At 47.8% G+C, this 12,187-nt stretch overlaps 1 protein-coding gene across 1 annotated transcript in view; it reads left to right on the plus strand.

Moving 5' to 3' along the window:
* Positions 1–12,187, plus strand: part of EXD3 (exonuclease 3'-5' domain containing 3) — a 288,670-nt gene that overhangs the window by 155,154 nt on the left and 121,329 nt on the right. The window contains 2 exon segments of the mRNA XM_065695336.1: positions 1,377–1,430; positions 3,575–3,706. Coding sequence (XP_065551408.1) covers positions 1,377–1,430; positions 3,575–3,706 — 186 coding nt within the window.

A 12,187-nucleotide genomic window follows, 5' to 3' on the forward strand; every position in this document is an offset into this window, starting at 1 on the left:
AGATAGGAAACAAGTTGTAGAATCAGCGAGGTTGGAAAAGCCCTTTAAGATCATCAAGTCCAACCGTTCCCCCAGGACTGCCTGGCACAGGGGGTTTGTGCTTTGGAGCCTTCTCCCCTTGTTTCACATTGCCATAGATCCAGTGGCTCCCCATGACCCAGTTTAGGAACCTTGGTTTGTTTTCCCAGTGTTCTCTGGCTGTGCTGGTGGTGTCAGACTGTCTGGGAAATAGAGCAGGACTCTGCTCCCAGATGTGTCCTCCTGCCAGGGTTAAAGAATGATCTAGAGAGAGCATCTGAAACTCTGATCCACAAGAGAGACCTCCGTGACACACATCTGGAAACAGTGAAACATCCGAGGGCTTCCAGCAGAATCCAAGCCAGAGAAGAGAAATAACCTCGTGCCTACCTTGAAGTGCCAATCTCTTGTCAGCATGAGCAGAGCTGAAGTATTGGTTCACATGGGAATCCTTCTATCACTATGGCCATGAAACTATTTCCCTCCTGGAGGAGGGGGTGAAGGGTGGGAGGGGGGATGTCATCCCATCATACGAAGATCAGTCACACTTTCAACCTTGTGAAGAATGGCACTTCCAGATTTAGTATCTGTTTTTGGCACCGAACCGTTTGAAAGTGTCTCTTACTCCACTGTGAAGGTCAGAAGTGCGGGTGGTGAGTCCCCTGATAATCCAGCACAGACTTTGCCCTTGAAGGCCAAGACCTCTGATAAAAGGGCAGGATTGCAAGTCAGGAGGTGAAAAACTGATGGAAATGTTCCTAGCAGCCTGAAAAGGGTGCTTCCATTTCTGCATGTCTGCGTGGGGCTGCTGGAAGAATTACACCATCTTATCTTTAAGGAGTGGAGTGAGCATCACTCTCTTAATGTCTGAGAAGTTTGTAAGCACGTTTAATGGTACTTCTTTTTTTTCTGGAATAACCTGGGTTTAGGTTATTTTTGTCTTTCTCTCCTGTGCATTGCTGTGTGAGCAGAGCTGCTTTTTTGTTTGTGAACCAGACTGGGGAAATAGAAATAGTCTGGGTTAAGGGGCGAAAAAAGGGATAGAAAAGATTTTGATAGGATTATTTCAGGGTGGATCAGTTCCCTGGGCCATCTGCAGTGCAGATGCACAAGTATCTTGTTCCAGCACAAGGCAGGTATTGGCAAGGAGGAGACATGTAGTGAGTGAGTGATACCTTGAGCTCCTATTGCTGTCAAGAGCATGTTGTTGAACCAGACCCAGATACTCTTGGCCTGGTGCGTGCATCGCGAATGACTCGGTATCGCCAGTTTGTGTTCTTCTGCTTTGAAACGAAAGCTTGAATCCAGTGGAACTTCAGCCCACATTCATTTTTTTTTATTATTACTGTTTTTTCCAGATTGCCCGACAGGAAGGAAGAGTCATTTTAACCTCTGGACTGCCATATCAGACTGTAAGTGTTTCAAGCTTCTGGCATTTTTCTGGCATTGTATCATTGCATGGTCTGGGATGTGCGGTGTAGAGAAGAGGAAAAGTCAGATGTGAGTGTGACAGCTGGTTTGGCTTTTTCATGTTTTCTGTACTAAAAAGTACATTAAGGGTCTTGAGAGGTTTGATGTTCCGAATGACCAAAGCTTGGGCGGAAATATTTCTTATACTCAGTCTTGCCTCAGTGGGGAGAGCGGTTGCCCTCCACCGGGGCAGGGGTGGAAATCATGCCAAGCAATCCAGAACAAAGTGTTTCTGTTTGGCCTCACTGGCAGGTGAAAGGCAGCTCAATTCCCATGCTTTTTATCACAACGATTCTTGTTTACTGACTGGCTCTGCACTGACATAGTTTCAGCACTTAAAGACGTTTCTTCAGGCTTGGAAGGGAGGGAATGGAAGCACCAGGCACGGATCCGGATGGAAGCTGGAGGGGTTTTGTGTTCCTGTAAATACACAAAAACCCCAAAGCATAACTCGCCCTTTCCCTCAGCACCAGATGTTCAGAGCCCTTCATGAGACACAGTTCAGACCAGAGTGCTGGTGGGAGTACGTGGAACCCGTCAAGTCAGTGATTGCAATGTGATGATGCCTGCTGCAGCTCCTTTGCTCTTTGTTGCTGCCCAGAAATTCACTTGGAAGAGTGCAGCTCTCCTGGATTACACACGAGCTGTATGCCAACTACTCAAGTAGCTTGTTGGAGTGTTTGCAGAATATAGGTTGCTAATTTCTTACATAATACCTGAGCATCAGAAACTCCCCCCATGGTGAGACACTGTGAGGCAAGTGCAGCCATACCATGCTACAGGTTCCTTAGCCAGACTGTGGTTCCTTGAGCCTACAGTTGATGTAATAGGTAATTCAGCACCCAGCATAATCTTACTTAGCAAAGCCTTAACTTCAAAGTACTGCGCAGGGATTGCAGAAAGAAAACAACTGTTTCCCAGGGTACGATGCTTTCCTGAGGAATGTCTGCTTCCCCTTGTTCCTTTGCCTTTGTATGCCCTATGCAAGGACCAGATGGCTCTGTGGCCTCTTTTACTTGCATGTAGCTGATCACGCCTCGCTGAGAGTGCACATTCTGTTCATAAAGATGTGTCTGGAACTTCCCAATGCTTGTTCCCAAACACAAACTTCTCTGCTAAATGTGTAGCAAACATTGAGAAACTGTGCACATCAGTGACTGCAAATTCATCGGCCATCAGTGAACTCCTGTGAAATGGTGTATAAACTACAGGGGTTGAAGTGCGAAACTATTACTGGACGTCATCTCCCTCAGGCCAGTCCAGAGGAGGGCACAGAGATGCTCTGGGGTTTGGAGCAGCTCTGCTCTGGAGCCAGGCTGAGAGAGCTGGGCTGGGGCAGCCTGGACAAGAGAAGGTTCCTGAAGGGGAGACCTGAGAGCAGCTCCAGTGCCTAAAGGGGCTGCAGGGAACCTGGAGAGGGGCTTGGGACAAGGGCCTGTAGGGACAGGCCAAGGGGAATGGCTTGAACCTGCCCGAGGGGAGACTGAGATGAGCTCTTAGGCAGAAGCTCTTCCCTGTGAGGGTGCTGAGGTGCTGGCACAGGGTGCCCAGAGAAGCTGTGGCTGCCCCATCCCTGGCAGTGCTCAAGGCCAGGTTGGACACAGGGGCTTGGAGCAAGCTGCTCCAGTGGAAGGGGTCCCTGCCCGTGGCAGGGCTTGGAACTGGATGAGCTTTAAGATCCCTTCCAGCCCAAACCATTCCATGATTCTACGATTACGCTTTTGCACACTGTGTGTGATCTGGCTAGGTTCCATGTGAAAGCTGTGATTAAATTCAGTTTCCTCTCGCTACCCCTGTCAGCACCACACCACCGCATCATAACTTGAAGGGGACTTGGGCAATCATGTTTCATATATATATAAAATACAGCAGTGCTTCGGTAGTCTCAGAGCTATTGCAGCAGTGGCTTAGTGTTATATTGCCAGTTGTGCTTGTTAGATCAACATTTAGACTGTAAACACATCCTAACTTTAATTATTTGTAATTAAAACCAAACTAATTGTCTTATAAACACCCCCCACCCCAGATTGCGATGTCTGGAGTGCATCATTTATTGTCTTTTTTGGTTTTGCCTTCTCTCTTGAAGCTGCAGTCCCAGGTAGCAGAAGGAAGGTGTTTCTCAGTGAACAGCTCAGAAAAGGCAAAAGAACAGGCCCTGCAGGTTCTGAAGCACTTCAATGTTCAAGTATCCCTCTCGGATATCTTCAGCCGCTGCCAGGTAGGACAAGGCTTGTTTGAGTTAAAGTTCATGCTTGTTCCATTCCTCAGCTTTTTGGGTCTTGCAGTCAGTGTCTTCTACTTGGTTCCCAAGATTTCTCCTTGAACTTTGGCAGCATCTTGCATTGCTGTGAGGAGTTCTGGGTGTTCTTGTGCCCCTCGGGAGTGGGGATGGCTATGTCAGGAGAACAGAGGCACTCTGCTACAAACCCCGCTGCTTTTCTGATTTTTGGTACTTGGCATGTGTTTTGGCAGAGTGTCCTGGTTATAGTCTCTTTGTTGCTGTGTTCGCTGTCTAGGACACATGCTGTTTTAATTATAAAGCATGTTTAATTACGGCCCTGTGATTCTGATAACACTTAATTACTTTAATAGGAGGATTTGGTTTTAGGACTGTAATTTTTTTGCAGAAGCTGCTAGGTTCATTCATGTCCATGCTGGTCGATGGCTCCAGATTGTGTTTGGCACTGGGTATCTCGGCATTGTTGTTAAGGAGAAATTTTAATTGTGTTAGCTCAAATCTCCATCTCTTCCAGTTTCACTCCTGTATTTGTTACAGTAACACGCCGAAACTTATCCCTTTCAAAACTGTAATAGAGACCAACTTGCAGCTTCAACATCTCTCATCTTATCAGTGTTTAAAGAGAGAAAAAAGAAGAAACTGCAAATCTGGCTGGGAAAGGAGCTTTCTCTTAGGAATAAACAAGCGAACTGAGCACTTGAGTGAAGCCTGGCTCAGCGCCTTGTGGTCGAGCTCACAGGGTCTCCTGGCCTGGTGGAACTGCACAAGTGGTGTAGGAATAGCAACAACTCCTGAGCAGACACTCCACAGAGCATTTTCTAGACCTCTGCTCATATCTGGTGTCAGTCCTTGAAACTCCAGCTGTAATTTACAGAGAACATGAGAGTTGTCCAGCTGTGTGGGTTGTCTGTAAGAGGAGGACGGTGTAGCACCATGCAGATTGGATCGGTGTATAACGGGTTGGTCTTACTTCAAGATAAATGTATATATTCAGAGATAAGATACTCTGTTCATTCTTGTAGCTTTATTGTGCCAAGAACAGATTGCGGTTGTTAGAAAGTGGCACGCTGGCTTCTTTGCTATTTTAAAGAAACCTTTAAAAAAACCTTGTGGATTCTCCGGTTCCCTGAGATCCTATAAAATAGCAATGTCCTTCCTGGTGGGTGCTGAAATACCGCAAGAATCAGCACACACAGAAAAACATGCTGCAGAAAACTCCGTGATACCTGTAAGAAATGCAGATGACTGCAGCACATGACAGAAAAGTGACCTCTTGCCCATGATCTGGAGTCTGGAACTGTTTAACTGTATGGCCTTTTAGTCCATGCTGTCTTATTTTACAATATAAATAGGGTTAATCAGTCTGGCTAGGAATATATACGAAGTGTTCCCTTACTTCCAGGAGAAATGCCTTCCCTGTAAATTGTGGTGGTGGAACAGCTGCATGTTTTATACCATTAGCCATGGGAAGATACTATTATTTGTCAAACAGCTCTGGGTTCTGAATCCTGTATTTACCTACATTTGATCTGTGGCATTTTGAGCTGGTTTTGTCCAGATGTCCCCTACAGACTGTACGAGTTTCACATTGCTGTTGCAATCAAGGACAGTGCAAGCTCTCAGAGCTGTGTGTGGTGCCCGGTGCTGCACCTCCTGGTGTGTCTGTGCAGGGAGCAGTGGGCAGCAGGGTGGGAAGGATCCCAGTGCAAAACTGCAGAGGATTGACTGCCCACGTCAAAACTGGCCAATTTCTGCTTTCAAGAGGTTGCTCTGGGGCCACTGTGGCCATCAGAGGCGTCAGCACTTCTTTTGTAAGTTCTTCCTGAAACACCCTCTGCGAACCTGACTGGGAGCTGCTCCAGCCCCGCATTATCCTCATGGCCTCCTCTGGACTTGCTCCAGCAGCTCCATGTCTTCTGATGCTGAGGACACACGCTCGGCAGAAGGAGGCCGGGTGACGGTGATCTGTAACCTGGGCCATTCCCTCCTTCCTCACCCCTGTGGAGCTCGGCTGGTGTCTGACCCTCGGGCCTGGCTGCCAGGGACAGCCCTGCAGTGCTTGCCAGGCACTGGGATGGGTTATCGGCGCGATCACCCCTTGTAGATAAGGGTTTTCTGTGTGTCACAGGAAGCAACGTGGCATCCTGCCTGACTCTCTCTGTCTCATGGAGCAAGCGCTTGTTTTGTCTCTTGGGCTTCTACTTTGTAAATGATTTGAGTGAATATGTCAGCAGATATTGTTGCTGTAACAATTAATGCATGTAGTGCAGACCACATGGTAAAAATAGGTCCCAATACAATGTTGTACCCAAGATTGCTGTTAAATATTTCCTCTGTCAGGTTCCTCAGCAGGGATGGACAGTCTCTCAATTGCTGATATAAAGAATGGCCTTGCTTTGTAACCCTGCCAAAATGCTGCCTTTTTCTGTTAAAACAATGGCAAATACCAGTTACTTCTGTCTAAGAGCATCAAGTGCACGGATTGCTTCACCAGGGGCTTCTCAGCATTTCTGCTCTCAGAAATAGGCTTTGACGTGGTTGTTTGATTAAAGGCCCCAGCAGTGGAGGCTGCTGCTGGCTGTGGTCTGCCAAGTGTGATCTTCTCTTTGCATGTGTCTCTCAAGTGCTGCATTTAAGACTCGTGGCCATGGAGAAGTTACGGGTGCACAGGGGCTTTACCCAGGCCTGGTCTTGCCTTCAGTGAGGAAGATGTTAAGAGGGGCTGAGTGAAAATGAGGTGAATTCTGTCTTTTGGTGACATGCAAAAGACCCCCCACCAAGAAGTCCTGCATTTCATTGCCTTAAAATATTTGAAATGAACCCATTGCCTCTATTTGAAATGCAAATGTCTTTTGTCTGTCTCCTCTGCGTGCATTTGAATGTCTAGTATACAGCTTTTCTTCCTTTCAGATATCCAAAAGTACCTCCTTCAGAAAGAGGTGATGTGAAATACATGCTGGAGGGTGTCCTTACATGATAAATTCAGCACTTTGGTCCTTTACACTAGTCAGGAAGAGTTTTGTGGGGTTCTCAGCAGCTGTTGTAGGCAGCCCTAGGGCAGCCAGCAAAGTGGCTGAAGTGGAAGATCTTTCAGCTGTTGGAAACTTGGAGGAAGTTCTAACACAGAACTTGCATTTAAGAAAGAAAAACCCCCAAACTTGCTAAAGGTGACCTACTCTATGGTGACTGTTATGGACACAGACATCTGATATCGGGGTTATTTTGTAGAGGGTTTGAAACTTAGGCTCCTCTCACAGGTCTGTCCATCTGAGCGGGAGCTTCTCTCCCAGCACTCTTGGTGCTGCTGCCACCCTTGCTCAGATGTGGTGTCTGAGAATGGGTCATGTTTGATACCTGGGTATGGCCTGGTAGTGCAGGAGGAAGACGGGAGCTCCAGTCCAGTCTTGTAAGGAAACTTGAAAATAGGAAGTCCATGGAGATGCTGCGAGGGCTGGAGCAGCTCTGCTCTGGAGCCAGGCTGAGAGAGCTGTGCTGGGGCAGCCTGGAGAAGAGAAGGCTCCTGAAGGGGAGACCTGAGAGCAGCTCCAGTGCCTAAAGGGGCTGCAGGAAACCTGGAGAGGGGCTTGGGACAAGGGCCTGTAGGGACAGGCCAAGGGGAATGGCTTGAACCTGCCCGAGGGGAGACTGAGATGAGCTCTTAGGCAGAAGCTCTTCCCTGTGAGGGTGCTGAGGCGCTGGCACAGGGTGCCCAGAGAAGCTGTGGCTGCCCCATCCCTGGCAGTGCTCAAGGCCAGGTTGGACACAGGGGCTTGGAGCAAGCTGCTCCAGTGGAAGGGATGAGCTTTGAGGCCCCTTCAGCCCAAACCAGTCTGGAATTCATGCTGATTCTGTTTTGGCAGATATTACCTGAGTGACTGGCTTGGCTTTTTCCGTCTGGCTTGTCCATGCAAGCACGGTCCATCTGAAGCCCATGTGACAGCACCACTGACCTGTCAGTGGGAGCAATGCCTCTCTAGACTGCTTTTCCTTGGGCAGCCCAAGGTACCCAGGACATTTTCCTTCTGTTGGCGGAGGTCTGCTGTCTGGCCCAGCCGACTGCTTGTCACTGGGAAAACACTGAAGATAAGTTCAGGCAGGGGGCTGGCAGGGCTCGGCTGTGAGAAATGCTGCTCTGAGCGGCACAGGCAGGGTGAAGTTAGGCTTTGAATGCTGATAAACTGAGGAGATAAACAGTGCAAGTTGTTAGCTTTAAATCTGTGTATCACAAGTGTTAGTCTCGACGGTTTGAAGGGAAAACTGTTCAGTGGTGTACAGGATGGCTGAGAAATTGCCCCTCTTATAGAAGAACCTTGTCATTAAAGGTTGAGAACTTTGCTGTAAAATCCTTGCTGGTCTGGGGCTCTGCAGACAGTTTTGGAGCCTGCCTGCCTTCCAAAAAGCTGGCTTATGCTTTACTTGAAAGCGTAACTGCTGCTCAGCACAGTTTTGAGCCCAAAGCTTTGCTCTTGCAGCAGGGAGGCAGCAGGCTGGGAGACCTGGATCCTGCGGTGGGGCCGTGCCACCTTCTTGCCTCTCCTGGGCCTCTCCTTCCTTTCCCACCCTCTGTTTGACTTGACCCTTTAACCTTTCAGCTGTCCGGGGCAGGGACCCTGTTTGAACAATACCTAATGCAATGGGAGGCTTATCCCAGGTGAGGTTTCAAGGCTTTCCTGCAAGGAAGAATGATTGCAGTTATATCCCCTGCAAAAATAAATGTGTAGGGAGGAAAGAACCATCCCAGGCTCCAGCTGCAGTTTCTGCAGCTGAACAGCTCTGCATTTATTATGGGATTATCTGCGAATTCAAACAGGTTGTCTCTTCCACTTCACTGAATGCTCTGATCCTAAATAAGCAAATTACATCACCTATTCTGATGTCCTGTTTAACTTATGACCTCAGCCTGAGCGCCGCAGGATGTGAGAGATAGCTGCTTTATTTCATTGTCTGGAGATCTGGTATCTCTCCCCCCCTTCCCTGCTCTTTCAGTTTCAAAGCCCCAGCCTTTGAGAAAGGTGTTACCATGGGATTAGGAGGAGGCGCGGAGGAGGGGGAGGAACGGAGGAAACCACCTTTGCTTTCTTCATGAGACGAGGTGCAGAAGTGTTCTAACAGTTGCAGCAAATGTTGCTGGGTTTGTGGTTGAGGTACCAAATTTCATCGCTGCAAAGCTCATCATGTGCAAGCCGAGTTACGCAGAGGGAGCCCAGTATGGAGCAATCCATTTAGCAGGGACAAAGCAAAAGGCCTTATGATTAGATGAAAAACCCTCTGCTTGGGGCACTTTGCAAGAACCTTTGAAGCCAGCCTGGGAACTGAGGCAATATTAGTCGATAATTAGTAATATAGATCCCTCAAGCTGTCATTTAGATTGAAAATGTGCATCTCTCTCATGAGCCTCTGTCACACCAATCTGATCAGCAGGCTTTTTTGTTCCTTTTATGTGGGTTGCTCTGTCGGTCCAGATGATGATGAGAACTGCCAGACATCATCTTTCTCACTAACTTGTGAGCCGAGCAGCTATCTCCCTGCTCTCGCATGGCATGGAACTGGGACTGGGGCAATTTTGTTTTGTGGTCACCTTTCCTGGCCTGAGCAACAGTCGTTTTATTCTTTTAAATGTCCTTCCCCACGCACAGTGGAAAGCCAGTAGAATGTAAAGGCTGCGTATTTCAGCCCCAGCAGACAGCGAGGGGTTTGTCTCAGGAGTCACTTAGGACAAAGAGGATCTGCCACTGAAATGGGGCTGAGGTGATCATCAAAGAGTTTCTAAAATGTCAGTTCTTGAAGCCTGTGGCTCATTTTGAGATGCCTTCCACTGACGTAACATCTTGTCCCTATTTGCTTCCTCTCAGCCTTGAAATCTCTTTGGAAAGGGCTGTGTCACCATCTAAATGAAGAATTAAGAAGGGTCATGTGCGCTGGATTTTGTCGACTTTGGAATGCTGAGAGGGAGAATATAGTTTTGAAACCTTCTGTGGTTTAATAGAAGGTTCATCCATAGGATGCAATTTGTCAGTGCCTACAGGTCAGGAAAACCTGTGATTAAGAGCATCTGTGGTTTCCCCAGATGTGTGAGTTAGCTGCCTACTCCTCACCAGCCCTTCACTCAAACCGAAAACTCAGCCCAGTGCCTGCCCACTCCGTAGGCTGTGATTTCTTGCTTCAGAGTGCGATTGTTCAACACAAAGGGTAAGGCCCTCTTAATCTTTTTGTTTATCCTGGGCTTGGCAATTTAGATGTAATCTGCAACTTGTGCTGCCAGACTCTGGCCAGGAAGCACAGCTGGTATTATTCTGCCTCTACAGACATTGTTGAGGGAGGGAATTGACCTCAAAAGGTGCTTGTCCTGGGACTGCCTGAATGTGAGCATTGAGTCGTGAATGCACCTATCCCCTGCGCAGCAGCCGTTCATTCAGAGAGATGCAGCTCTCTTTAGTTGAGTGCCTCTACACCAGGGTCGTTAAACAGCATCAGGGTTTGTGATAATTTGTCGTGGCAAATTGCGTTCCTTTTGAGTCTCCAGTTGAGATTTGGATTTGCCGATCTCTAAGGCTCTATAAACCATAGTGAGAGCTGACTGTGAGTGGTTGCTGTTATGTGCAGGAGCACGGGGGCACTCCCAGTTCCCAGATCCCAGTGTGAGCTGAGTGAGCCCCAGCTCATGGGTGCAGGGCAGGAGGGTGGGCAGCACACTGACCATACCGGCTCTGCCTCACAACACACGAGTGCGGACAACACCTATCCTGTCAAATTCTCAGCACCACACTGCTGCCCAGGCAGAGCTCGGAGCCACCCAAAGAAGGGGCTCGCCTGGGCCTAATTCTCAGCAGCGAGCCTGGACAGTGCTGCCTGGTTCCCACAGACTGTACACTTCCCTGCCAAGATTTCAGTATCTTCAGAAATTCAGTGGAGCATGAAGGTCACAGCAAGGGAAGAATGACAGCCTGAGAGCTTTTTTTCCCCCTTTCACCAGCTCGGAGCAGACTGTTGTCTCTCTCCAGCATGTTGACTGTTTTCATAAGGTTAGCGTGAAGTTTATGTTTTACACAGACCAGTGGAAGTCAGATATGGGAATGCAGCCCATCAGCTGTGTTTCTTCAAGGAAGACGGTCTCATGTTGCAGACTTTCTTTCTCAGTGTCTGCAGAAGCTTGATTTTCACTGAAATTTCCTTTACAGATCTTTGTCTTTAGGTTCATTTTGTGGACATGTGCGAGAGACCGGACCCAAGGTTTCGGTCTCTCCATTTATTCCCTTATTGTCACTTGCAAAGCTGTGGGCAGTTGTTAAATGTGGAGGTGGGGGAAGCTGTTCATTTTGCACCGTGTTATGTGTTACACTGCTCAAAATGGTGATGCCAAATCAGCCATTAGAGGTCAAACCTCAGCTGACAGCAAATGTTTTCTTTTGAGGAAGTCATCCCTATTCCTGGGAACCAGTTTTGTTCCCCTGTGCTAAGTGCAAGAAAGGTATGAATGTGTGTTTTTTCCTGGAGGGCAACACGAGCTGGAAAAATGCTGGTTTTAGCCAGTGGAAACAGCACAAGCAAACAACGATTGGCAGGGAAAACAGCACTTGTATTTAGGCTAGCACAGAAAAGAAGACACAATGTAGTGCAGAGTAAATGTCCTTTCATACAGTTCTGTGCAAGGCTTTTTCTTCCTCTCGTGGGTTTGGCCAGATTGTGCATTGGTCAGCAGTGATGCTGGTGCACTGGGAGAAAGTAATGAAAGGTCAGTGGGTGACAGTGATGGAGTGACTGTAAGGAAAGGACAGAACTCTCTGGAGAAGGCAGTGACACAGCTATAACTCCCCTGTGTCTCGAAGAAACTGTCCCTATGTTTTCTCTCAAATGTCATGAGAAACCAAGAAATTTGTAGCCAGTTTAAGTTCTGTTGGTTTCCAGTCCCCTGTGCCTCCTGAGGGCAGAGTTCAGTGGATTGACTGTGTCAAGAAGTCAAAATTCCCATGTTTTATGCACTGTGGAGTTTCTTCTCCTTTTTGACATTGGTGCCCTCATAATGCTCTTTGTTTGTATGCCATGGTAAGGATGGGATGTCCAACTCCTTCTGCTTGAATAGCTGTGTATTTATACTGGTGGGTTCCCAGAATGATGATCCTACATATAAACCAGCATTATGATCACTGTGTCTCTTTATTTGAGAGACCTTCTACATTAGAAGTTAAATAATGGCATGTCGAAGTTCCTGTTTTCGCCATGGAGTGACCAGCTTCATTAGGACTTCAGCCGAAGTGAATTGATAGGAACCATCCAGAAGACCTCCATGCTTTTATTTTCACTTCACAGCTCAAGATGATTGAACAGTGTCAGACAGGAGCCTTCTAAACAGTTTGCTGTGGCCATCTTGCAGCACAGGTAGTATGACAGCAATGTTTTCCCAACTCCTGTTGAGAATCCGGCACAAAACCATCGTGCTGTTGTTACAAATGAAGCTAAATC

Source organism: Lathamus discolor, chromosome 15 (genome assembly GCF_037157495.1).
Source record: "Lathamus discolor isolate bLatDis1 chromosome 15, bLatDis1.hap1, whole genome shotgun sequence".
Taxonomy (NCBI): domain Eukaryota; kingdom Metazoa; phylum Chordata; class Aves; order Psittaciformes; family Psittacidae; genus Lathamus; species Lathamus discolor.